Raw genomic sequence first — 27779 nt, 5'->3', positions numbered from 1 at the left:
TGCCTAAAGACATTGTCTAAAGAATGTGCTACTTTGATCAAACTAAACTCTTTTTGACGAAATTGGGATACAATTCTAGCTTGTATCCAAGAGACGTCCCAATGTAGAGGCTGTCTTCTGTCCCGGAAAACCAAAAAGTTCCCACGGGATTTGAAAGGTTCATCCGTTTAAACGGTTTTGACGAAATTTTTTACAGGTGGTCCTTGCCTTCCAAAAACGAACATCAGTTATTTTTTATCCCGAAAGTCCTGAGAGATATTTCAAAAAATTAAATTCACGTGGACGAAGTTGGGGGCATCATGCTCACTGATAATTATCTTAGAAAATTAAAATATTAAAAATATTTTTTAAATTGTAATGTAGGTACAATATGTGTAAATTAAATTGTAAGACGTATTAAAAATAAAATAAGGTGTAAGTAGGTAAGTAGGTAACATACCTAATGCTTTTTTTTGCTGGCTTCGAATTAAATCTGTACATTGTACAACCCTGCACAAGGAAAATGGTAAATTAGATATCCATGTTTGTTATAAAAACGAGCTTATGCCCGCGACTTCATCCGCGTGGACTACACAAATTTCACACCCCTATTTCACCCCCTTAGGGGTTGAATTTTAAAAAATCCTTTCTTAGTGGATGCCTTTAATTTTTAAATAGAGATAGCGAGCAAACGAGCAGGCGGGTCACTTGATAGACGGTAGACCCTACGTAAAGACAAAACTTAGTGAACTGACCACAAGACAAATTAATAAATATTCATCTAATAACCTCGTTTTTAAAACGCAATAAGCCAAAATTCGTGCAAACAGTACTTTTTAATAATTTCAACAATGACGCAGTCTTGTATTACGAGTTATGCGTCTGTTTGTCTTCAAGTCCTTTAGTATTCAGCTCGCGTCGGGCGGCGATCACGCAACTCAAGTGAGTAGTCCTTTACAGCCGTATTAATCTTCGCATAACACAAAATAGTTCATTGTTCAAGTAGGTTACGGCCATTGAAGTAAATTATTAACTTCTTCTTCTCCTGCCTCTCTACTAGGTATTCTGACTGACTGACTGACTGATCTATCAACGCACAGCTCAAACCACTGGACGGATCGGGCTAAAATTTGGCATTCGGATAGCTATTATGATTATGACATCGGCTAAGAAAGGAATAAGCTATTCTCATCTTATATGTATAGGCACTAGTTTATTCTCGCGACTTCGTCCGCGCAGACTACACAAATTTCAAACCCCTATTTCACCCCCTTAGAGCTGCTATCTGTATGGCCTTTTATCTGTAGGCCTTTTATATTATTTAGATTACATCAGTCCACCATAAAATATAGCTTTTTAGACAATATTAGCCAAATTGCTGACTAATATTCTCCTTTCCCCTCCAATCAGCGGCTATACATTGGATATTTTTGATCACCACGCTCCGCGTAGGAAAGCGCTTGTCAAACAACGGCTGTGTCCATGGATGACGTCTACCATACAATCAATGTTAAAATTGCGAAATGCAGCTTACAGGAGGTGCAGATCCATGCAAAAAGATTCGCCCGAAAAAATATATTACAAAGAATTAAAAAAGGTTGTATTCAAAGCTATGGAAGCGGAAAAACGTGCCTATTATAAGTTCTATATAGATGGTCATAGTAGGAACCCAGCAGGGATGTGGAAGCATCTAAGATCAATTTTAGTGATTGATAAAAAAAAAGATCATGAGCTTCCTACGTCCCTGAATGACCCTGAACTTATTAATAGGCATTTTTTGGACATCCCACATAGAAATACAACTAAACTATCCACCTATACCTTCTTTGAATTTAATAGGTTTGGCCCTGACTCGTTCGATTTTAAATTAGCTAACGGACATGAAATATTAAAAATTATTAAAGGTTTAAAGTCAAATGCGACTGGCGTGGATAAAATCTCTCTAGAAATGTTAGAGTTAACACTCGCACAGAGTCTCACTACTATAACTAACATAATAAATAGATCCATAATAACTTCAACGTTCCCCGACGCATGGAAAACAGCCGTTGTTAAGCCTCTCCCTAAAGTTGACAACCCTACAAACTTAAAAGACCTCAGACCAATTAGTATCCTCCCATGTATCTCGAAAATTTTAGAAAAGGTGATATGTAGTCAAGTGACCAAATACATTGAGGAAAAAAATATACTACCCATTTTTCAATCTGGCTTTCGTAAAAGTCACAGCACAACGACAGCAATCATGGATGTAGTAGATAATATACTTACAGCACAAGATCAGGGCATGGGGACTATATTAGTCCTGCTAGACTATTCTAGGGCATTCGACTCCATTAATACTTCCTTACTCCTTTCCAAACTATCCTATTATGGTTTCACTTACAACACTGTTAAGTGGTTTGACAGCTATTTTAAAAACAGAGAACAGTTAGTCCAAATAAGCCAAACGAATGGCAGCCTGTTAGCCTCTCCGACCTTGCCAGTCCCTAAGGGAGTTCCTCAGGGGTCAATTTTAAGCCCCATACTGTTCGCATTATACACTGCAGATATGATTCACTGTATCAAACATTGCACTTATCACCTATACGCGGATGACGTCCAACTTTATTTTTCCTTCCAGCCACCGGACACAACTGAAGCTGTTACAAAAATTAGTCAGGATCTCGCAAGCATAGCACACTGGTCAGACTTAAACTCTCTCAATCTTAATCCTCAAAAAACAAAACTAATGATTCTAGGTACAAAAGGAACTATCGCGAAAATTGAATCTTATAGCCCCACCATTCGAATTGGAAATGATGCGGTGGAAAGAGTTTATGAAGCACGTAATTTAGGAGTTATTTTGACCCTAACTTACGTTTTGAAAAACACCTCCGAAACATTGTTAAAAATTGTTTCTATAGGTTGAAAGTCATTTATAAAATGCGCCCCTATCTTAGCACTGAGGTTAGAATACGTTTATGTGAAGCTTTGATCTTGTCAAAATTGAACTATGCCGACACTGTATATGGGCCGTGTTTGCTAGCCAGGTTAGCAAAGTTAGTACAGAGGGTTCAGAACGCCTGTGCAAGATTTTGTCTCTCCATAGCGCCTCGATCACATGTCAGCCCACATATCAATAACGCAAACATGCTAAATATGGAATCGCGGCGTAAGCTCCACTTAGCCACTTTGTTGTTTGGCATCATTTCTACAGGAAAACCAGCTTATTTGCACGCTAAAATAAAATGGGTACCTGAAAGAAGTAAATATAGTGTGAGGACTGTGAGGGCTGTACCCCGAATCGCTATGGCAAGGCATAAAACTGCTGCATTTCGAGGTACATTTAAACACGCAGCCTGTAAGATCTGGAATGATCTCCCACCCCCCATCAGAATGCTAAAATCTACAATTTCTTTTAAAAAAACTTTAAAAAAATATGTTTTAGAAAGCCAAAAATCACAGGGTTAAACGACTATTCCAGATCTTACACGCACTACAACACACGATACTTATCTCTGACTATACTATACTATGTCATATTATAATATACTACTTATTCTATATTATGGTGGTCAAGTGGTCAACCAAAAGATTTGTTAGTTCCCTGCAGGTAGTCTACACAAACAGAATAATGGCATTCCATACATCAAAAACATGTCGTACCTACATTTTGTATGTGTATAAGTTTACATGTGTTTAAGTATATATGTAATATCCTATATGTATATATATATATATATTATATTTATTACTCCACTAATAATGAAGTCTTTTTTTTTATTTTAGTTGATTTTTATATTATAGAGAACACTTTCGTTGTCGGGTCGTGACACTAGGGCTCTGCCTGAAAATCAGCGCTGCAGTAGTCAAATACTGCAGCATCATGCTGAGGCAGTAGCCTTTTCAGCTCAAACAAGACATCATTTTTCTTTTTAGTACTGTCGAGCTCGTAGTTTTAAGCTTACCTAGTTTTAATTTTTTTAATTTGTAACATTTGGTTTGTATGTTTTTTGTATTTTCTTGTTTTGTGAGCTGAATAAACTTTTATTTATTTATTTATTTATTTAATCAAGAAATTAAGCGAAAAGCTTGTGCTAGGAGTAGGTGCGACAATAGTGCAACGGGTGAGATTTGAACGGTGGCGCGCCGGTTGGCGCGGGCGACCTTTCGGTTTTCAGTCCGCTCCTATAACCGTTGAGCTATCGAGGCTCTAAACTAAGCTATCCACGTATAAAATTGTTCTATGCAGTGATAGTCTAGTGGTCAATACGTCGCTTGGCCACCTTTTCGGGGGACCAGCGTGCAGTTTGATCCCGGGCACGCGCCTCTAACTTTCGGAGTTTTAAGAATTCTGCACATCTGCACTTGGCCAGCGTGGTAGACTATGGCGAAACCTTTCTCTTTGAGAAGATACGCGTGCTCAGTAGTGAGCCGGCGATGGTTTGATGAGGATGATTTTAAAATATACCTACCCACGTATTAAAATATTGTAGAATGCTGATTTTCCTCAAAATCTAACGTGGTATAAAGGAATCTCGCAATGACGCAGCATTTGATTTGTCGGTCGATTTGTCCCCTTGCTTGTTAGATTGCTCAGTATGCAACTCGTGTCTGATAATTGATCAAGCAGTTAAAGTGAGTTAAAAGCCATAAAAATATTGTGAAATTATGCTGAATAATAAACTTAGAAGCCACCCAAGAGCATGTAAGATTAATAAATAGTTAATTGACCAAATCCTAGCCTATTCCTCTCTAAAAATAATAAAATAGGGTCTTGATGGACTGTAGAAATAAAATGACGTGATTTTTTGTATAGCGGTAGTTTATGGGGCTAGAAGGATAATTTAAAAATATTTTACAGGTTTAAAATCCGGTGAACTCAGAAGACCACAGAATGTTGTTCACAATCCTACTCTACATCGTCTACTACATGGTGTACACTGTTCTACTGGCGATAGCTGGTCTCTGGTGCTTCGAAGAATGTGCTTTGACGGAGGAAGAAGAATACGAGTTCATCCATCATCATCGAGCGATGCCGTATTGAGCGAGTCCAACTTATGCTTGGTCTACTTGGTCTACTGGAAAAACTGTAAGTTTTTGAAAATTATTTATATATTGCATGATGTATAAAATCTATCCCTAATAATATTATAAATGCGAAAGTGTATCTATATGTCTGTTCGTCTGTCTGTCTGCTAGCTTTTCACGGCCCAACGGTTTAACCGATTTTAATGAAATTTATTACACAGTTAGCTGACACCCCGGGCAATGAGATAGGCACTTTTTATCTCGGAAAATTAAAGAGTTCCCACAGGATTTTTACAAAATCCACGCGGATGAAGTCGTGGGCATAATCTAAAAATTATAATATTATAATACTATACTAGGGAATATCCGGCATATGCTACTACGCTAAAAAAAGAATGTGCCTAATATTTTTTTGTCTAAAATCATCTTCGCATTATTGCCTTTCTGTTTGTGGCATATCCGGTTTGGATGGTTTCAAAGTAAATAATGGACAAAGGTAGAAATATTTTTTGTGTTTTATAGATAGAAATAAGCAGTGATAGTCCGGTTTATTATTCGGAGGGTGTTTAGGTTTTCAGCTCAGGCACGCACTTTTAACTTTTCGGAGTTATGTACGTTTAAAGCCATTAAAAATACAAGTTATACTATAATCTTTATTCGTATTTAAAAAGGGATAGACAATTCTACTAAATAAACTTAAATCTTAATTAAAGTAAAAAAAAACATTAAATTAAAACTAAAATAAATTAAATTACCTTTTAAATCAATAAATTAAATTTAATAACCTCATCGAGACCACCGCAGCGAGGCATTGTACTCAAGATGCCTGGCAGCATTACCCCTTTAAATGGCCAAACTAATTCTTTGACCAAGGTAACTGCCAGCTCTCGGGTCCCCGGTTGACTCGATAACACTTTTCGAAATTTCCTCAAAAAGAGCTCGAGCCCCACGGCCCCGAGGTCTCCACACCAAAAGGCACGAATATGAAGCTCCTATCGAGGTTTTCATATTTGCGCGCCTCGCTGACGTGGTCTCGATGATGTTTTAGATTTAAGTTAATTTATTTTAGTTTTAATTTAATGTTTTTTTAAAATTTAGATTTAAGTTTATTTAGTAAAATACAAGTTGTAAAACATAAAATAAGTATTATTAGGTACGTACTTACTCAATAAGAACTTTTCAAGCTCACGCATGTGTATCACAGAACACATTTACTCCAGGAGAAGAAGCCCAACTACATACAAATAAAGTGCAGACTATGCACCGTCACGCCATCTATTAGTGATTCCATAGAATTAAACTTTTGGCGCGAAATTACGAACCCCGTATTTTTTTTTTTCTATATTAGGCCCGCATTTCAATCGCCAAATAATCTTTAACCGAGGAGTTTATTCCACAGTTAAAGATTATTATTTATGGCGATTGGAAAGCGGCCATAACAAAACTGGAATAAAACAAGTAAAAACTTTTTAAAATGCTATAATTTTTAGAAATAAATTTTTATATTATACTGTGAAAACCATACAAAGATTTAAGTTATGTTTTTACTTATTTTTTTTCTAAGCTATTAGATGAAGTAAAAAAAATGTACTTTTAAAGTGTTTTATTACAACTATGTCATAATCCACAGCATACATAATGAAGAAATTACAAAAACAGGTTAAAGTTAAACCAAAGTTGGATTACAGTAATAAATCTTAATAGAATTATTATCTTTTAAACAGATTAATTATTATTAAAGATCTAATACTGAAATGTTTTTCAAACTAGGGAATGTTACATAGCAAGAACTACTTATTCAATATATCATAAATAAAATAATGAACAGAACCAAGATAGGCATATAGGCATATTATTTTGGTAGTGGTTTGTGGAAGCACAGACCTTCAGGTCCTGAAATAAGGCAAAATACACAAAATTATTATATTTTTTTAACTGATGATTTATAAAAAATTGCAATAGAAACATTATATAACATACCACTGTGATGTATCTTATTACATACCACTGTGATGTATCTGGTGGCCGAGATAAGATAGGCACATTTGCTACCTAGTGGGTTGCGGAAGCCACACTGACTGTTGCTGGAATAAGGCAAAATACACAATCAATATATTGGTTTCTCTACTGAGAATGTATTAAGTATATATATATAATAATATGTACCATATTGCAATAGAAATCTATATTATGTACCACTTGAATTAAATGTTGCTGTGATGTGTCTGCTGGCAGAGACAAGATAGGCACATTAGGACAGGTTCTAAAATAAGGCAAAATGAACAATTGATGTTTTTCTGAGAATTTTTTACAAATTGCAATAGAAATGTATAGTTACTAGGTACATACCACTGAAATTGAATGTTGTTGCAATGTTTCTGCTGGTGAGCCAGGCACACTGCTGGTGTGCAAGCTTTTCAACACCTACTCAGTTACATTGGCAAAACAATATTCTGCCCAAATTCGAAGCCTGAAACATTATAATAATACTATATAATAAACCAAAATATCAAAAACACCCGCGTTTCTGATTTCTTTAGCCGGTTTGTAGACAAAAAGAACAGCTGGTACTTAAGGGACACGACAATATTTACCTTGCATAATTAGATGCCTTTCCGGCTCTTGGTAAAGAGTGGATAGTAAGTGTTGGGTCGAAAGCCAATGCACAGCACTTAACACGCTTTCTATATTTATCAGACATGATAAATTTAATCTTACAAACGAAAAGAGTCACAAACAATAAGTCACTGTCCTTATTTTTCTCTAGTCTCAATCACACTGCTGCGAGTTTCTTCAAGCTAACAGGGAGAGAAAAATAGAAGCAAAAACACTAAACCACATGAAATACAACTAAAAATATACAAATTTATCACAACTGTTGGGAAAGAAAACTTTCATATTTAAACCAACAACCTAAAAACAAACGTACCATAGAGTAGATAGTTGCCAGTTGTTTATAGTTTGAAACTTTGTCTCTGACTTTGAAGTCTAGAATGAGACAAAGAATTTCTTTGTTTCATTCTAAATGATTCCATAAAAAAGTCTGCAGTGGCCCCATACAAAGTTGCCACCCCCTGATGTGTATCAATGGTCGTTGATATAAAAGCCCACGGTATTTACACAGATTAATGGACACATAGACATATTTTTTGCGGCACTTGTCGAACGGAAGGTTTTACTGTGACTCGTTAAGGGTTCCGTACCTCAAAAATAAAAAATAAACCCTTATAGGATGACTTCGTTTTCTGTCTGTCTGTCAAGAAATAATATAGGAGTCAGATAGGTGCTTACTTCCCGTTGACCCAGAATCATGAAATTTAGTCGGTAGGTAGTATAGGTCTTATAACACAAGTAAAGGAAAAATACGAAAACCGTGAATTTGTGGTTACATCACAAAAAAAACAAATCACGAACATAATTAGTTTACTGAATCACAGATGGCGCTGTTGTCATGAACTTGTAGTGTTGCACATAATTAAGTATCTTGTACTTATGATGGTACGAAACCCTACGTGTGCGTATCCGATTCGCAATTGACTGGTTTTTACTATGATCATAACTTTTTCATCTTTAAAATTTCTATGAAATATGTATAGGTACTTATGAAAATCTTGAAACAAAATCTATTGTCTTTTTTACATCGAAAGAATTAATTTAGAATTTACTTTTAGGTGAACAATGGAACCCAAATAAAAATCATTTTGGACAACTATTGTTTTGACAATTTTTTTTACACGCCGTTGAGATTTGTAATTATTAACAAAAGTTAAGTAAATAAAATAGTAGTGACCGTGTCTGAAGAATTCAGATTTGGTAAAAATTGTATGCTACTCTCCAGGTTTTTAACTATTTAAATCCATGCAAAAATCACCATGACCCGTTGCCCCATTGCGGTGTAATAATAAAGGACAAACCAACATACAAGCACAATTTTTAATTACAATATGTATAGTGATTTGTTCATTGTTTCTGCTTACAACAATCTTATGAAATTTAAAAAGAGCTTATGACCTTTGCTATTTTTTCTAGAAACCATGTTTACAAGACTAGCAGTGTACAAAGGATGGGTTAAATGAGACATGACATGCCGTTTTTTGATCATGATGGCATGACAGATTATTATTAGTTGACGTAACAAAACTATTAGAATGACGTAGCTACCTACAGTTCACGCCAGTTAGGGAATAAGAACAAATAGGCACTTTCAGTGGGCTTAGAGTCCGTATTTTAACTCTCAAATGGTATAACTGTCAAATTACCTTTACTTTAGGAAATTAACGAAGAACGATTAAAAGAAATTAACTTTAGGCGAACAGTTGAACTGTTCGCCTAAAGTTCGACTTAAATCGTACTTTTGACATGAAATTTGACACAAAAAGTTACAATGGCGCGTGAGGAGTTAAATTTTATGCGTCATCAATAAGACTATGCGGCGTATACTGTCATGGCAACGAGTATACTAATAAAACATAAAGAAGTATAAAGTTTGTAAGTTTGGTTGTAGGGGGTAATCTCAGGGGTACTGAACCAATTTTGAAAATTCTTTCACCAGTAGAAAGCTACATCATTTCTGACTGACAAAGGCTATATTTTATTTTCAAATAATTAGAGATCCCTAGGAACATTTTAAAAGGCTACCCGTGCGAAGCCGGTGTGAGTCGCTAGTATTTTATAAATTTAAAATTGCAAAAATTACCAACAATAATTTTATATCTCTTATCTTATTAAAATATCTTACTAAATTATTTAAATTCAAAAGTGCCACCAGTGCCAATTATTTAAATACCACCATACAGGTTAATTAAGGGAATGGTTTTTGCTGCTCGGTTATTAAGTATCATCTTTTTTACTAAAAGGGCAAGGATCTGTTGCTAATTAAATAATAATTAATAATTACACTATCAACAATTTTTGTCTTTACAGTTTTTATCGAAGTAAGTTACAAGATTTTCTTACCTTACGAAATTTTAGGTAGTTTGTAAATATTGTGTCATGTGTACTAAAACATAAAATTTATTTTTAAAATATTTACTAACTAGCCGATGTCCGCGACTTCATCCGTGTGGATTTAGGTCTTTAAAAATCCCACTAGAACTCTTTAATTTTTCAATTTTTCCGGGATAAAAAGTAACCCTTGTCACTCTCCACATCTTTAACTATACCTATTCAAAAAATCACGCCGACCCGTTGCTCCGTTGCGACGCGATTGAAGGACAAACCAACAAACCAATAAATCAACGAACAAACACGCTTTCGCATTTATAATAAGGGTAGTGATTACCTACAAGTTTTATTCGATTCATTATACCTACCTAGCTAAAAAATTATTTGGAAATGTTTGGAAGGGCCTTGCAGCAATGAGGGGTTACGGTGCAGATATAGAGAGAATGATAACTTTTTCAATTCGTGTAATTATAATAATTTGTAGCTATAGCTCAAACTTAGTGTTAGATATTTGACAGAACGTCGAGCAAAGGTCAAGCCGGCGTACACTCACTCAACAAACCAAAAAATAAATAAACCTTTGTGAACAACCAAAAGGTAGAGTAATTCCGGTGTAGACATAATTCACAACCCATATAAATACGAAAGTGTGTTTGGTTGTTGATTTGTTGGTTTATTCTTCATGCAGCAAAAGATCCACCTAATTTTCCCATGGATATAGTTAAATACCTTAATAGTGTCAGAAACTACTTTTATCGCAGAAAACAATGAGTTGCCGTGGGATTTTTAAAAACCTAAATTCACGAGAAGTCACGGGCATCACCTAGTTTAGAAAATAAATTATTATGAATCTTTTTACTCTAGTCCGTAGATATTTGACAATAGTAGAGTAAATACAATAATAAGTTTTATATTAACTGTAAATAAATAAATAGATCAAGCTAAAAATTTCGTTCAGTAAATACACCTAGAAATTAGGTACAATTTTTTCAAACAAAAACAATACAAATTGACCTATCCATGACCTAGGCTTTATTTTGTAATTAGGTATAGGGTAATAGCACTGAATGCTATAATAAACACTTAAATTATTAGAATGAAGGAAACAGTAATAATGTAAATCGAAAAAGGAAATTACAAAACAGCGCGTAAAACTAATTACTCAACCCATTATTTATGTATTGTACAACATTCCTAGGTCAAAATCAAATTAAAAAATATTACAAAATTGCAGAATTTATTCAATTAAAAAACGCAGTTTTAAACACGAGGAGCCGGACGATGCAACGTCCTTACGCTTCTCGCCACGATATGAAACCTCTGTTCTTTTCAGTACACTGTGCATTTTGACCGGCTTAATACATTTTTATGTTTGCAATTATTTGTATAAATAAACATCTTACTGCGCGCGCTTCAGTCTAGTTCAGTCAGTGATGAAACCTTTTTTGTTTTATTAATTTAATTTATTAAAAATAATGCTACTAAAACAAAAAAAATATTTACGAGAGTTGAATGAAACTACTAAGTGTTTACCAGTATCTAGTGAAAATTAGTTTTACGTGAGGATAGAAACTGAACTAATTATAAAAGGTGAGTACTTACTTATCTTGATTTTAAACTTGATTTTGACTTGAAAAAGTCAAAATCAAGTCTTATTATTGTAGTCCATTACAACAATAATAAAACTTTCCACTAAAATAAATGCAAATATTTATCGTATCCATCATCAGTCCGTGATGAAACCTTTTTTGTTTTTATTAAATCAATTTATTAAAAATAATGTTACTAAAATAAAAAATTATTTACGAGAGTTGAATGAAACTTAGTGTTTAACAGTAGCTAGTGAAAATTAGTTTTACGTGTGGATATACACTAAATTAATTATTCAAGGTATGTACCTCCTTCCTACTTGACTTGATAAAGTTAACAATAATAAAACTTTCCACAAAAATCCAATGAAAACTTAAACTTTATTCGATGACTAAATTGATGTTTTGTATCGGATTTCCATCTATGCGCAAATCTCACTTGTAAAAGTTTATTCGAATTAAAAAAAAGATTTTTATTTATTTTATTTTATTTACTAAGAAAGGATTTTTCAAAATTCCACCCCTAAGTGGGTTAAGTGGGGGATGGAAGTTTGTATGAAAGTCCGTCATTTTTCAAGTTATTTGCATGAAAATTGGTATTTGGGTTTTCGGTCACAAATGAAGAAATACGTGTTTCAGGATTTTTGGAAAATTCGCCCATAAGGGTGGTAAAATAAGGGATGAAAGTTTGTATGGGAAAGTTTTAACTTTTAACTATTGATATTATTAACTTGGAAATTTGGAAAGTAAGTTTTTTCTTGATGATAGATGTCAGCCGAGAAACGGCTATGAGAAAATCCCCCCCTAAAGGGATGAAACGGGGGTTGGAAGGTTATATGTGTTATTAGGTGCTGTTCATGGTGCGCGTCCTGATGTTATAATGTTTGTTTCTGAAAAAAAAAATGCCACACGCCCAGGCTTCGCTCGGGTGGAGTTTAGAAAATTGAGGGGGCGGTTGAATTAAATTTTTCTCTCCGTAGGAACCATCCTCGTACTTCAAGGAATATTATAAAAAAAGAATTAGCGAAATCGGTTCAGCGGTTCTCGAGATTTGCGATGAGCAATACATTTAGTGATTCATTTTTATATTATAGATTAAACAGTTACAAGTACTTTTGAATCATCAAACACATTTTCCACTGGTTCGGAATGATTTTCCTACCGAGAAGAACCAGCAAGAAACTCAGCGGTTGCTCTTTTCAAAGATTTAATTTTCAAAATTATGCCATACTATTATATTAAAAAAAGTAATTGCAGACCCGCGCATTGCTGAAACGAGCTGCAGGTCAAATCCACACTCTTTTTAACCAACTTTAAAAAAGCTCCTCCTTTTTTACCAACTTTAAAAAAGCTCCTCCTTTTTTAAAGTTGGTTAAAAAGAGTATCTCGGCGGTAATCACTTCACATCAGGTGACCGGCCTGCACGTTTGATCGCTATTTCAATTCAAAAAAAAGAAAAGATTTACAAAAATTCCTTCAGAGCAAAGCCAGGGCGGATTAGCCGGTTTGATATTTTAACTTTTAATTTGAAAGCCTTGAAAGCACGCAAACTACTTACTAGATCATACCGCATTTTGTTATTTTAACCTCATAAGTCGTGTTTATGACTCTCAAGTGCAATTACAAAACTGATTTTGTAAGACGACCTTCCATGGTTTCATCTTTGAAGTCAGCCTCGGCGGTGTGTGCTTAGCCTAACCCGGGTCACTGTCGAACCGTCACAGTTCAAACATTAAGAAATTCGAACTTGATGTATGAACTTGGTCCAAAGCAAAGAATGCCCTAGCGCAGTGGTAAGCGCTGTGGTCTTATTAGTGGGAGGTCCCTGGTTCGATTCCTGGCAGGGGAAATTTGGAGTTTTGTAATTTCTCAATTTTCTCTGGTCTGATCAGGGGTGATTCGCTAACTATCAGTGTCTAACGATGAATGAAAGCCAACGAGCTGATACATTCGTTGGTTAATGGTTATACATTGCTGCTTTACTGAGTGACACTAAAATAATTTTTCGTAGAAAACCTTCAATGGATTAAAAATAAATGTTAAATAAGATCGGTGGCTATCATTCAGCGTTAGACACTGAGTTAGCGGATCACCCCTGGTGGAGGTTAGCTACCACCCTACCGGAAAAGCCGTGCCGCAAAGTAATTTAGAGTTCCGTTACGATGCCATGTAGAAACCAAAAGGGGTTTAAGAGAAACTGCCGTACCCCTTCCATCTTAGACTACATCATCACTTACCACCAGGTGAGATTGGAGTCTAGGGTTGACTTGTATCTGAATAAAAATGTGTACTGCACTACCTACTCAGCTTAAGCTCAGGGCCATCTTTAACCTATTGGAGGCCCTGGGCACATTAGAATAATTGGGCCCCTATGACTTTGACAGAGTAGTGGGTCGGGGGTAAACAAGAAGGATCGAATATCAGTCTTGACTATAGTTAACTATCTCTATGGTCCTCTGTTTGATTGGGAATTTTTGACCGTTGATTTTATCGAAATAAATATGATATGTTTTTCGGTAGGTAATAAAATATCGGTCGGTCGGTTATAGTTTGGTATTCTGGCAGGGACTAGTGGGCAGTGGCGTGCAGGTCACAGAGGCATAAATGCAATGCTTACCCCAATTGTAATAGCTTAATGCATATTTTTCATTATGACTTGCCAGTAAACAGGTTCCTCCCTAACTTAATGCCTACCCTGGCTTCAAACCCTGTGCACGCCACTGCTAGTGGGCCCCTATATATCGTGGGCCCTGGGCACGTGCCCAGAGTGCCCAGTGGGAAAGATGGGCCTGCCTAAGCTAGGTCACTGTCGGAGCGTCGCAGTTCAAACATTAAGCAATCCGAACTTGTTATATGAACTTGGTCTACAGAAAATTAAAAGTAAATTTTGAGATAAAATTTACATAATGCTTTATTTACTTATACACAGTGGCTGAAAATTTATTCTAGTGATTCATGTTTTTAATATAAAAGTTTGAACAAGTATGTACCTACACTTTATTAGGGTTACGTAGCCGAATGGCAAAAAACGGAACCCTTATAGATTCGTCATGTCTGTCTGTCCGTCCGCGTCCGTATGTCACAGCCACTTTTTTCCGAAACTATAAGAGCTATACTGTTGAAACTTGGTAAATAGATGTATTCTGTGAACCACATTAAGATTTTTACACAAATATAGAAAAAAACAATACATTTTGGGGTTCCCCATTAGTTAGAACTGAAACTCAAAAATTTTTTTTCATCAAATCCATACGTGTGGGATACAAACTTCCACCGAAAATAGGTTTGAACGAGATCTAGTAAGTAGTTTTTGATTTAGCGTGCAAAATGTCGATAAAATACGATTGTAGTACTACCCCTTTGGTTTTTATGGCGGCATCGTAATTCGCTTGGCGGCACGGCTTTGCCTTGGTAACTACTAACTAGCCACGGCCGAAGCCTCCCACCAGACAAACTAACCTAAATAAGATGATCTTTTATGACCTCATTTTTGAGTTCGACCTCGGTGATGTGTGTTCAGCCTAAGCCTGGTCACTGTGGACGTGTTGCAGTTCAAACATTAAGACATACGAACTTGATGTATGAACTTGGTTCAAAGCAAAGAATGAGATCAGACTTACGCAGCCGAAAATAATGTACATCTACCTTTAGAAGATTTGTAGAGCGTTGTCCCTGTTATTGAGACAGACAAAACGTCATATAGGTATGAGTGACAGAGATAACGCTCTACAAAGCCAAGATGTCATTCTAAAGGCAGTGCAATGTCGCGGCAGCAATGTAGCGGTACATTGCTGCCTAGCTCGCAATGTAATGTCATATAAGCTTATAGAGATTGTATGGGGACCAGTAGTGCCGCGACAGGACTGTGACAGCTGGTGACAGCACTGTTGCGGCAGCACTGCTGCGTGCAGCGTGTTTCGGAATCATACCTTAAGCTAGGTCTCTGTCGAAGCTATCCCAGTTCAAACATTAAAAAATTCGAACGTGATATATAAAATTGGTCAAATGAAAATGAAAATGAAAAATGAAAATGAAAATCTTTTTTATTCGTATAAACTTTTACAAGTGCTTACGAATAGTCGGATGCATCTACCACTGGTTCGGAATGCCTTTCCTGCCGAGAAGAACCAGCAAGAAACTCGGCGGTTGCTCTTTTCAAATATTTGATATAGGTACAAAATTATGCCATGTATAAAATAGTATTTGCAGTCTTGTGCGTTGCTGGAACGAGCTGCAGGTCAAATCCACGCTCTTTTATCATTTAGATAATCTTCAATTGTGTAATATGCTTTTTTCAGGAGCATATTTTTAATAGATTTTTAAACTTGTGCAAAGGTAAGTCCAAAATAGTTTGCGGGATTTTATTATAAAAGGTAATACCAATACCCACAAATGACTTTTGGACTTTCCTGAGGCGGAAGGCAGGAGCTGCAAGTTTGTCTCTGTTTCTAGTTAGCTTATTGTGTAAAATCATACAATGTGATCAACATAAAATTTTGCTTTATTTATTTACACTACCTCTGTGACCGCAATTTCATTCGATAGAAGGCTATTCGATTTTACTATTTACTGGTTTATGCCCGCGACTTCGTCCGCGTGGACTACACAAATTTCAAACCACTATTTACCCTTTTCATCATCATCGTTATCATCATCAGCCGTCCACTGTTGGACATAGGCCTTCTCTAAAGAGCGCCACCACACCCGGTCCTCAGCTTTCCTCATCCAGCCACTTCCCGCCAGTCTCTATATATCGTCGGTCCATCGTGCTGAAGGGCACACTACGCTGGCTAAACGCGCTTTACCCTTTTAGAGATTGAATTTTCAAAAATCCTTTCTTTGCGGATGTGTGCGTCAATGCATGCCAATTTTCAGCTCGATCCGCCCAGTAGTTAGAGTCGTGCGTTGATAGATCAGTCAGTCAGTCACCTTTCCCTTTTGTAAATTTAGATATCAGTAGGGATCCTTCCTAGACGTATTTACTTATAGACGATGCGTAGTCTAGTTTTCTATGCGTTGTAATGTTTACGCACTAGTAAAGTACAATCGCAATCATCATGCAACGCACGGTTTATCTGAGCATTATTTATTGCCATTGTATCACAACGCGGGAAGAATATTACTTAGCAATTAGCATTTTAGTTGCCGAGCTAAGTACGTCTTGCGGATTGCCTCAGATATAATTTAATTTCAATCGCTTTACTTACAACATAGAGCCTGAAAGAAAACGCGCCACAGAAATGTGTCCTATATGACTCCTAATAAATTATCAGAATGATGAATGCTATTGCGTCCACATGGATTTAGTTTAAATTTCTAAATCTAAATTATATAAAAGGAAAAGGTGACTGACTGACTGATGATCTATCAACGCACAGCTCAAACTACTGGACGGATCGGGCTGAAATTTGGCATGCAGATAGGTATTATGACGTAGGCATCCGCTAAGAAAGGATTTTTGAAAATTCAACCCCTAAAAGGGTGAAATAGGGGTTTGAAATTTGTGTAGTCCACGCGGACGAAGTCGCGAGCATAAGCTAGTCTAAATATATAAAAGGAAAAGGTTACTGACTGACGGATCTATCAACGCACAGCTCAAACTACTGAATGGATCGGGCTTAAATTTGGCATGCAGATAGCTATTATGACGTAGGCATCCGCTAAGAAAGGATTTTTGAAAATTCAACCCCTAAAAGGGTGAAATAGGGGTTTGAAATTTGTGTAGTCCACGCGGACGCAGTCGCGAGCATAAGCTAGTCTAAATATATAAAAGGAAAAGGTGACTGACTGAGGGATCTATCAACGACAGATCGATGCTGGGTGGCATGGTACATTTTGGCGTGGCGAGGTCCAACTCGTATGCAGAAATTAAAGCTTGTATACGCGGACATATTTTATTATATTTTAAAACTACCTACCTACATTTTTGTTTATAATAGTTACGCATACCTACCTAGAATATTAGACTAAGTATTAACTACAGAGGAATGTGCAGTGCTCTGACAAGCCGCCAAGCGCTTACGAGCATGAAGAAACCAATATTGTAAGCGTTTTTTCTTTTTGTGTGGAAATAAATAAAAAATAAATAAAACGCACAGCTCAAACTACTGAACGGATCGGGCTTAACTTTGGCATGCAGATAGCTATTATGACGTAGGCGTCCGCTAAGAAAGGATTTTTGAAAATACAACGCCTAAAGAGGTAAAATGAGGTTTGAAATATGTGTATGTCTACACGGATAAAGTCGCGAGCATAAGCTGGTTACAAATAAAAAATAATTAGGACATCATTAAAGATGCACGGGTTTCAGGAAAACATTAATTATTTTACAACAAACAATAGTTAAGTTGAGGCGTACCTCTAGGTACAATAGGTTGCATCAGTTCGTGTAATGGATGCAATTAACTCGAACGATATATCGTAACTTTAATTATGCAATTCAGTTTACCTTATAACATAATAAACAACGTTACAGTGCATTGAGACGAGCTTAGCAAATGAAAAAGAACATTGATTTATATCAATCAATTGTCGGAGCGAATATTTTACATATTATTTGAAACATGAAAAATCATTGTAATAAAACAATATCACCTGATTAAATTATATTTCTTAAGGTTTTAGTTTTAGTTTTATTGTTTAAGTAAATTTTTAAGATGTTCACAGAACCGCCCAGTTTCTTGCTGGTTCTTCTCGGTAGGAACGGCATTCCGAACCAGTGGTAAATTAAAACTACCTGACTATTCATAAGCACTTGTAAAAAGTTTACATGAATAAAAAACATATTCTATTCTATTTAGATTAGTATTTTTTAGTTAGTAGTAGATGAATACATTTTGTAGTTTAATATTTCAAATAATTCAAATAATTTAATAATTTAATATTTAATATTAACTTAATAATTATTTCCGGAAAAAAGTTAAAACATACTGATTCATATTGAAAATTGATATAATCAATTATTTATTCTTTTTAAGTAGGTAGATATAAAGACAATTTAGGTATTATATTATTTATGGGAAGAACAAAATATTTTACCTACACTTTAGTTTGATTTCCCTTAACGTAAACCTTCTCAAAAATAGATAGAACAGTACATTTGATTAGAAAAGTGCAAAATAATGTAAATAAGTAATGTTGGCTTGGCACATAAGTCTTTGCGTATTTAATTTGAGGCAATAGAACCGACGTCAACGCTACTAGCATTGTTTCAGTAAATTATTCATTTTTTCCTCAGTCCTATTGTTTTATATTGTGACGCAATTTCAAGTTCAAATGTTAGGTTCTGACATAACTATTAGTTAATTCTATTACTATTTTCACGTGGCACTTACTTAGTTATTTGCATACTAATTTCTATTTATAACGCGTAAAATTTAAATCAATTTAAATATATGTGCCAAATTTACATTTCGTAAAATAAGTGTACTTACAATTAAGTATAATCAAATTAAAGCCTATTTTAAATTTCACCAAATAATATTCAAATGAAAAATGAATTCTATGTTAAGTTACATAAGTGTTTTGTATGAGAAACCCGTCAAAATGTTTTTATCAGTTAAAGTTTTGTTATTAAATGATTGAAAACTGACTTTTTAGTAAAGTACTTAGTTTTTAGGGTTCCGTACCTCAAAAGGAAAAACGGAACCCTTATAGGATCACTTTGTTGTCTGTCTGTCTGTCTGTCCGTCCGTCCGTCTGTCCGTCAAGAAACCTACAGGGTACTTCCCGCGTTGACCTAGAATCATGAAGTTTGGCAGGTAGGAAGGTCTTTTAGCAGACATTAGGGAAAAAAATCTGAAAACCGTGAATTTGTGGTTACATCACACAAAAAAAATTAAATTGTGGCCATGAAATAATAATTAGTATTTTCAATTATCAAAGTAAGATAACTATATCAAAAGGGGTATCATATGAAAGGGCTTCACTTGTACATTCTAAAACAGATTTTTATTTATTTTTATGAATCATAAAAATAAATAAAAATCTGTTTTTGATTTATCGTAAAAAATGTCGAAATATACGACTGTACTACGGAACCCTCGGGCCTCGGCGCGCGAGCCTGACTCGTTCTTGGCCGGTTTTATTTTATTATTTGTTTTTACTTAATACATTTGTAAATCATAACAAAATAAAAGAGATACACTAAGCAATTATTCATAACCTGATAATTAAATCGCATCTTAGAAATACTTAATTTTCTCAGCAATAAAAAAATGCTGTTACATGCATACATACTAAATATTTCTTCGCCAATTATAATTTGCAATATTAATAACAGTAAAAAAATTGCCGCAATTTCATCTCGAACGTTTCAAAGTTGCAAATAAATACAAGACAATTAATTCGTGAATTAGGTAATAAGCTTCCATTGTGTATTCTATCTAGGTTAGTGTCTAGACTAATAACTAAAGAATCTAGTAGCAATGTTAATCAGACTCAGATCTTTTAGACAGAGAGCCAGCGCGTGCCAGACCTTCGTTATTTTATAAAAACTGAAAGTTACTCTGCGTATTGTCCCCAACACAGGGAGGAACGATCAGCGACTATGAAGTTTGGATCATAGTGGCTTTGGTAGACAACAGATAATAAAGTTGTAAAAAATCTTACATCTAATTACAAAAATTCTCTAAATTTTTTATATTTTCTTCAGAATAGCATTAAAATCACGTCATGCATTGTCAGACACTTAGGCTGACATCTTTAGAGCGCACTTTGACTTTGCTCAGACTTAAGATTGAGTTAAAACGAGACAGATTTATGTGAGAGATATAGCTCTGTCTCGTTTTAACTCTGTCTTAAGTCTAAGCTAAAGCAGAGTGCGCTCTATAGACCTCATCCTAAGTGTCGTGGCCTACCCTCTGCCAGACACCTTTAAACTTTAAGACAATAGAGAGAGAAACTTTCAGCTTTTATAAAATAATGAAAGTCTGGCACACGCTGGCTCTTAGTCCATTTGAATTAGTCTTTGTTATCTTCCACGAAAGACATTGCTGTACTTGCGAGTAAAGATTTTATTGTCAAACTTTTTTAGCCAAGGGATTAAGGTTTTTAAAAACCCCGTGGTTTTCTTTGATTTTCCGGGATAAAAAGTAGCCCACGTCACTCTCCCGGTTTTTAACTATACCCATTACCCAATTACCCATGCAAAAATCTACAATTGAAGGACAAACCAACAAACAAACACACTTTCGCATTTATGGGTAATGAAGCCTCTATAAGATCGTAAATATTAGACGTATATTGTAAAAAGTCCCGCAAATTGATAATGCAGGTGGCCGCCATTTTAGTGACGTCAGCACTAGACTGAAGTTTCGAGCTGATGGTATATTTTTATTTTAGCTGACGTCAAAATGACGTCATTTCGATGTTAATGAGACATGGTTCCAGCGCAATAGCAATTTGCAGGACTTATCTACATATATGTGTATTTTGAAAGAGCCTGCACGGGCCGGTTTAAATGTAAATCCACCTCTAATTACTAAAATAGCGTGTAATTAAACAAATCGTTCAGGACACTCGTAGTCTAGTCATTTCCATACTACACTTCCGAGCGTACGATTTTCAAGTCCTTGTAGCTGGCGCGTGCAATATCCTGCCAATTGCGTGCTCCGCTTGCGCAATGCCTGACACGCATTCTACCTATCATCCGAAAATGGTAGGATTATATTTACATTTTATATGAATGAGTTTATCCGCGACTTCATAAATATTTGCAGATAACTTAAATTCAAGCCAGATTTATAGGGTTTAATTAATAGACAAAGAAAGATTTTTCCGTTCCTTGGTAAAACCCTTACAGTTTCGTCAAGTCTAAAAAAATATTGATTACCTCCTTGAGTGATACCTTTATATATTATGTGAAGATCCAATTTCTGGAAAAATTCAAAATTTTTTGGTGGCTTACTATCACTTTAGGATAAAATTAAAACACTTTTCAAAAAATGGTAAAATACTCTATTATTGTTATGTAGCCTGAAGTCAAGGAGCCGGTGCTCTCTACGATATCCGGATGTCCCGTGATAAGAATCGATGCAAGGAGATTATACCTACACCATAAAATTATTCGCCGTGAAGTATGAAATAATACGAAACGCAACAAAACACCTTACAAAGGATTCTATCTTATTTTCTTGCAGGATAAATCCTATAAGTAGGTGTTTGTCTGTTTTTAGTATCGGTTTTTCGCTTCATCGAACTTCAAACACAACGATAGATACTTACTACTTAAACTAGTTTTTAGTTTTACTTCAATATGATATCGTATAGTGTGAACAATCCCAAATTGTCTCGAGATGGAAAAACACCGTTGCATGCCAATAATAGGCTACTAAGTTAAACGCTCTAGTGCAGTACAATAATAACATTTTTATTCTTACGTAAACAGCACATAACAGAGACCTTAACCTGGATGGCGTATAATAGCCCACAATAATTACTGAAGAGTTGAATATTTGACGTCTTTCATAATGTTGACGAAAGTTGACATTGACGGGTGGACGAGTTTTCCACTTAGGCCTAATGGACTAAGCGCCAGCGCGTGCCAGACCTTCGTTATTTTATAACAGCTGAAAGTTTTTCTGCGTATTGTCCCCAACACAGGGAGGAGCGATCAGCGACTATGAAGTTTGGTTCATGGTGGGAGATAGCAGTTAATAAAGGTGTAAAAAATCTTCATCATCATCATGATCAACCCATCACCGGCTCACTACAGAGCGCGGGTCTCCTCTCAGAGTCAGAAAGGTTTTGGCCATTGTCTACGAAGCTGGCCAAGTGTGGATTGGCAGACTTCACACACCTTTGAGAACATATGGAGAACTCTCAGACGTGCAGGTTTCCTCACGATGATGTCTTCCTTTTCCGTTAAAACAAGTGATATTTAATTACTTAAAACGCACATAGCTCCGAAAAGGTAGAGGTGCGTGCCCAGGATCGAACCCCCGACCTCCGATTAGAAGGCAGACGTCCTAACCACTAGGCTATCACTGCTTCTTAAAAAATCTTGTAAAAAATCTTACGTCAAAGTATTACCTAAGTCAATTTTTTTTATATTTTCTTCGGAATAGTATTAGACATCACATCATGCATTGCCAGACACTTAATGTGGTGGCAATCCCCTGCCAGATATCCTTAAAGATATACCTGTTATCTCCCAAAGCCAATCCAAACTTCATAGTCGCTGATCGTTCTTCCCTGTGATGGGGACAATAGGCGGAGAAACTTTCAGCTTTTATAAAATAACGAAGGGCTGGCATGCGCTGGCTCTCTCTCTATAAAGGGCTTGCCATCCGGTTCGGATTAAAATGAATTTATTCAATTTCTTAAGAAATTCTTGTCTGTGAAATTTCTAAATAGAAACATTCACATTCAAGGCTACTACTATTCGTTTTAGGGTTCCGTATCTCCAAAGTAGGTTATAAGTTACAGTATCACATCGTTATATACCTGTCGTGTCTGTCAATACTCAAGACCCGTTAAGGGAATCAAAACCTATAGGGTACTTCCCGCTGGCCTACTGCCTGCGCCGCTAGTCTAGAACTGTTTGGCAGGTAGCAATCTTCTATAATATAAAAACCGGCCAAGTGCGAGTCAGGCTCGCGCAATGAGGGTTTCGTACTACAGTCGTATTTTTTCGACATTTTGCAGGATAATTCAAAAACTATGATACATAAAATTAAATAAAAATCTGTATTAGATAGCACAAGTGAAGGCCTTTCATATGATACTCCACTTGATTAGTTATCTTACTTCGAAAATTGAAAATACTAATTAATAGTTCATGACCACAATTTTTTTTTTGTGTGATCTAACCCTAAATTCACGGTTTTCAGATTTTCCCCAAATGTCAGCTATAAGATCTACCTACCTGCCAAATTTCATGATTCTAGGTTAACGGGAAGGACCCTGTAGGTTTCTTGACAGACAGACAGACAGACATACCTACAGACAGACAACAAAGTGATCCTATAAGGGTTCCGTTTTTCATTTTGATGTACGGAACCCTAAAAATGATTCACTAAACGTGTTGGTCATTGCAAATCTCGAGAACAGCTGAACCGATTTCGCTAATTCTTTTTTTATAATATTCCTTGAAGTACGAGGACTGTTCTTACGGAGAGAAAAATTTAAAAAATTTGAATCGACTGTTAGACGGAACGACGTTCGCCGGGGCAGTTAGTATCTTATATGTATTTTTCCCTTTACGTCATACGTGTGCTAAAAGACCTATCTATCTGCCAAATTACATGATTCTAAGTCAACGGGAAGTACCCTATAGGTTTCTTGACAGACAAACAGACAGACAACAAAGTGAGAAGGGTTCGGTTTTTCCTCTTCAGGTATGGAACCCTAAAGATTGGTTACTTAAGTCAAACTAATAAAGGCCTTCATGATTAAAATACAATATTAGGTATAGTTCTTAAAACCGATAGACGTTGGGGTCTCAAGGTGTTGGAATGGCGACCTCGCACCGGAAGACGCAGTGTTGGAAGACCCTCCACTAGGTGGACGGACAACATCAGTCGAGTCGCAGGGAGCTGCTGGATTCAGGCGGCGCAAGATCGTCGTGTGTGGAAGTCCCTACAAGAGACCTATGTCCAGCTGTGGGTGTCTATCGGTTGATGATGATGATGATTAGGTATACCAAAAAATTCTATGATCTATGTAATGTATTGCAGTATGCCCTTACAATCAAGCCTGTAGGGCGATTGTCTAAAACCTGCATCAATCATTATTACAATCTCAATTGTTCTGATTGGCTGAATTTGTGCGATTCTTGTTGCAACAATGCATTGTGGCCAATAGTGAGCGAGCATTAACCAATCAGAGATGATTTGCGATCGTGACATTGTAGCTATCAAACAACCGCGGTAGGGCCACAGGTTTCATTATCGCCCAAGTACAATGAACAATTTGTGCATCGCATGCAATAATCTATACAATCGGTCGTACCTACAAGACCTGTCATGCAAAGTGTGCCTTTTGTTCGTGAATTTCTCAGAGAGGTAATCATTAAGCCTTTGTTTGTAACCCCTGACCTACGACAGTATTCTTTTCATAGTGTTAGATTCTTTTGAGACATTTTTGAAGTTCATAGACAGCCATTTTTAAGACAGCCTTGGCCTGGTAATGGCACAGAATATAAATAATAATAGTAACGGTAATGGCTAGAAAAATAACTCCATTTTATGTAAGTAGCTTTCAGTGACACAAATTTGTAGGTCTAGCTAGTATTAAATTTTTTATAGGCTCTATAGTCTGCATAATTGCTCTATATAGTCTGTAATCTGTATGGGTTAATAGCGCGGGGGCTTGCAGATCTCGACTTGACGTAATTTTAATCGAAATATCTCTTATCGATTTCTTAACTTGTCTCTTCTTCCATTCTTCAAATCCATTAATTTTAAGAATAGACGAAATCCTCAATCATAGACGGCCTACTATGACAGTGATCTTGACATTGATACTTCACTACTTTCGATAAATTCTACTGTTAGCGCCATCTACCCACAAGTGAAAGAACTTTTATGCGAACGAAAGTTTTTGATGTACTTTCCTAGAGGTCTCATGGCTCATAAGAATTCGTGTTCAACTTTCATTACCATAACGTCTGTTCATTGATGTTGGAATCCCCCTGTTAGTGTAAGGACTCGTTGTTGAAAGACCGTAAAAACCGGCCAAGTGCGAGTCAAACTCACCCACGAAGGGTCCCATTATCTATAAAAACGAGCAAAAAAAATCGCCTACATCATAATAGCTATCTGCACGCAGAATTTCAGCCTGATAGTCCGTCCAGTAGTTTGATCTGTGCGTTGATAGATCGGTCAGTCACTTTTTATACTTTTATATATAACTAGCTTATGCTCGCGACTTCGTTCGCGTGAACTACACAAATTTCAAACCCCTATTTCACCCCCTTAGGGGTTGAATTTTCAAAAATCCTTTCTTAGCGGATGCCTACGTCATAATAGCTACTAGTAATCTGCATGCAAAATTTCAGCCCGATCCGTCCAGTAGTTTGAGCTGTGCGTCGATAGATCAGTCAGTCAGTCAGTCAGTCAGTCACCTTTTCCTTTTATATATTTAGATATCTATTATAGATGTAATGTTTTAAAATATGGTTAAATTTATTTCAAAATTTTGTTGAAAGTGTGAAAAATTACAAAAGGAAACTTGAAGAAATATCTACGTGTGAAAATTAGACACTTCTGAAGGCCAATGTTATTCGAAGATTCGTTGCCTAATCCCAATCTCATGGCCTGATCTCTCACGGTCTAAGGGACTAAGTACCTATTCTTCCATTTTATTACAAAAAAACCGGCCAAGTGCGAGTCAGGCTCGCACACCGAGGGTTCCGTACCTACAGTCGTATTTTTTCGACATTTTGCACGATAATTCAAAAACTGTAATGCATAAAAATTAATAAAAATCTGTTTTAGAAAGCACAGGTAAAGCCTATTAGGGTTCCGTTTTTCCTTTTGAGGTACGGAACCCAAAAAAGCGGCCAACCCCAAAAAGTAGTTTTTGAGTTACAGCCAAAGAACGAAGAAAATAATTATGTAAAACTAGTGGTCCAAAAAAGTATGCCACATAGAAGCAAACTTTTCTATACTTTTTAGAAACATCAGTTCTTCAGCATTAAAAGACACTAAGTAGTTGCCCTACATGGAATTAACAAATATTGATTTTCATTAAAGTTACCAGCTTACTTCGTCGCTAATTCAGTGTCTAACACTGAATGATAGCCACCAAGCTCATTTGACATTAATTTTTAATCCATTGAAGGTTTTTAACCAAAAAAATTAACATCATTCAGTGAAACAGCAATATAACACCAACCAATGTCAAATGAGCTCGGTGGCTATCATTCAGTGTTAGACACTGAGCGAATCACCCGCGGATAGATGGGGCGTTCGAGTTTTTATTTATTAATGGGTTCCTACGCGACTAGTTAACGAAACATATTGTTTATGCAAGTGGACTTACATATTATATTATAAGAAAGTAACCACTGCTAAAATTAAATTATATATCTACTTTACTTTTTTATTTCTTCACTAGAACACCGTTATCTAAAAAATCATTAGGCACAGCTCCATAGTTCATACGAATAATATAGTAAAAAAATAGTCTCAAAAGCCTTCCAACGTGTAAATTACCTGAGCAACGGTTGCGGAAATATAAACTTTTTGCTCCGTGTAATAGAACGCAATTTTCCGCTGACGCAACGCGGCACTTACGTCCTTGTGCCGCGTGGGGTGGAACGGCAACGATTGGTCAAAACAACCGCGCGAGATTCAATTGCATTTGTGTGACCGGCGCGCGCGCACTTTCCAAGCTTTCGCTTTTATCCCACATGACTCGGGTTATATTTATGAATAAATAACACTTGGAGAAATGCCTTGCGCGGGCAAAAGATTTCGGTAAATTTTTAATTTAATTACTGCTCCAAAACTTGTGAAATAAACGTGTAAAAAGCGAACGATAAGTTCAGTTCGTTTTTAATAATAAAATTAGTGAAAATAACGTGTTAATCATATAACGAATTAAACGTAAATCTGCATTTTTATTAAAACTATTTTATTTTACAAAAGTTCAAAAATAACAATTTTAAATATTAAAATCCTTTTTACTCTTAATTTTTTCACAATATTAAGTAAACACCCCCTGGGTACTTGGTCCATTTTAATATTAAGTAGAATTTTTTCGTTGGTTTTTGGTTTGGGTTTTTTCAATTGCTGGTTTTTTACGTTGGATTTTTCTAAAAGAATTATTTTCTTGTTGCAGGTGACAGCTTGCTAGCAGCAAATTGTTACCGAGTAGTAGTGACTTTCGAAGCAAGTGGAGTGAAGTGTGTGACAAGTGAGATTTAACTAGTGTACGAAGTGATAGACTATTTCCAAAATGACCGGTTTCGTTAAATTAGCTATCGACGACTATTACTCGGACAACAACTGGACTACCATTATCAATAAATATTGGATGCTAGCTGAAAGAGTCTCAGGTAAGCTTAAAATATAACTAAATATTAATAAGGTTAGATTTATATCAATATTCTGGAGACACTTTAAAGGTTTAATTTAATTTAATTTAAAACAACTTTATTGTTACCAAAATGACACAGAGTAAGAATATAGGATACACCTTTAAAAAGCAAAGGGCGACCTTATCACTAAAGGATTAACTCAAAAAATCAAGTTTTATTGTCTTTACTCTTGATTTTATTAAAATTATTTATTTCTTCTTCTCTACCATTAT

At 35.9% G+C, this 27779-nt stretch overlaps 1 protein-coding gene and 1 long non-coding RNA gene across 4 annotated transcripts in view; one reads left to right on the top strand and one right to left on the bottom strand.

The window, feature by feature from the left end:
* Window positions 1-6583: 6583 nt before the first annotated feature.
* LOC138402354 (uncharacterized) lies at window positions 6584-8063 on the bottom strand. Its single transcript, XR_011236752.1, has 4 exons — window positions 7584-8063; window positions 7339-7459; window positions 6995-7073; window positions 6584-6882 (listed from the first exon to the last, which is right to left on the bottom strand). It is a non-coding gene; the product is annotated as an uncharacterized lncRNA (long non-coding RNA).
* A 3252-nt stretch (window positions 8064-11315) lies between these two features.
* LOC117982179 (very long chain fatty acid elongase 7-like) overlaps window positions 11316-27779 on the top strand; it is a 51040-nt gene continuing 34576 nt past the window's right edge. Inside the window, exons 1-2 of one of the 3 annotated variants that reach the window (XM_069498802.1) lie at window positions 11316-11523; window positions 27309-27525. In XM_069498802.1, the coding sequence (XP_069354903.1) occupies window positions 27426-27525 (100 nt within the window). In that variant the 5' untranslated portion in view covers window positions 11316-11523; window positions 27309-27425. Of the gene's footprint in view, window positions 11524-11725; window positions 11824-26840; window positions 26945-27308; window positions 27526-27779 lie in introns of those variants that run through there. The other 2 variants (XM_069498801.1, XM_034968482.2) reach the window with 2 other exon arrangements.

Source organism: Maniola hyperantus, chromosome 5 (genome assembly GCF_902806685.2).
Source record: "Maniola hyperantus chromosome 5, iAphHyp1.2, whole genome shotgun sequence".
NCBI classification, from domain to species: domain Eukaryota; kingdom Metazoa; phylum Arthropoda; class Insecta; order Lepidoptera; family Nymphalidae; genus Maniola; species Maniola hyperantus.
The sequence above is the reverse complement of the archived record's forward strand: the minus strand, read 5'-3'. Positions and strand labels throughout refer to the sequence as shown.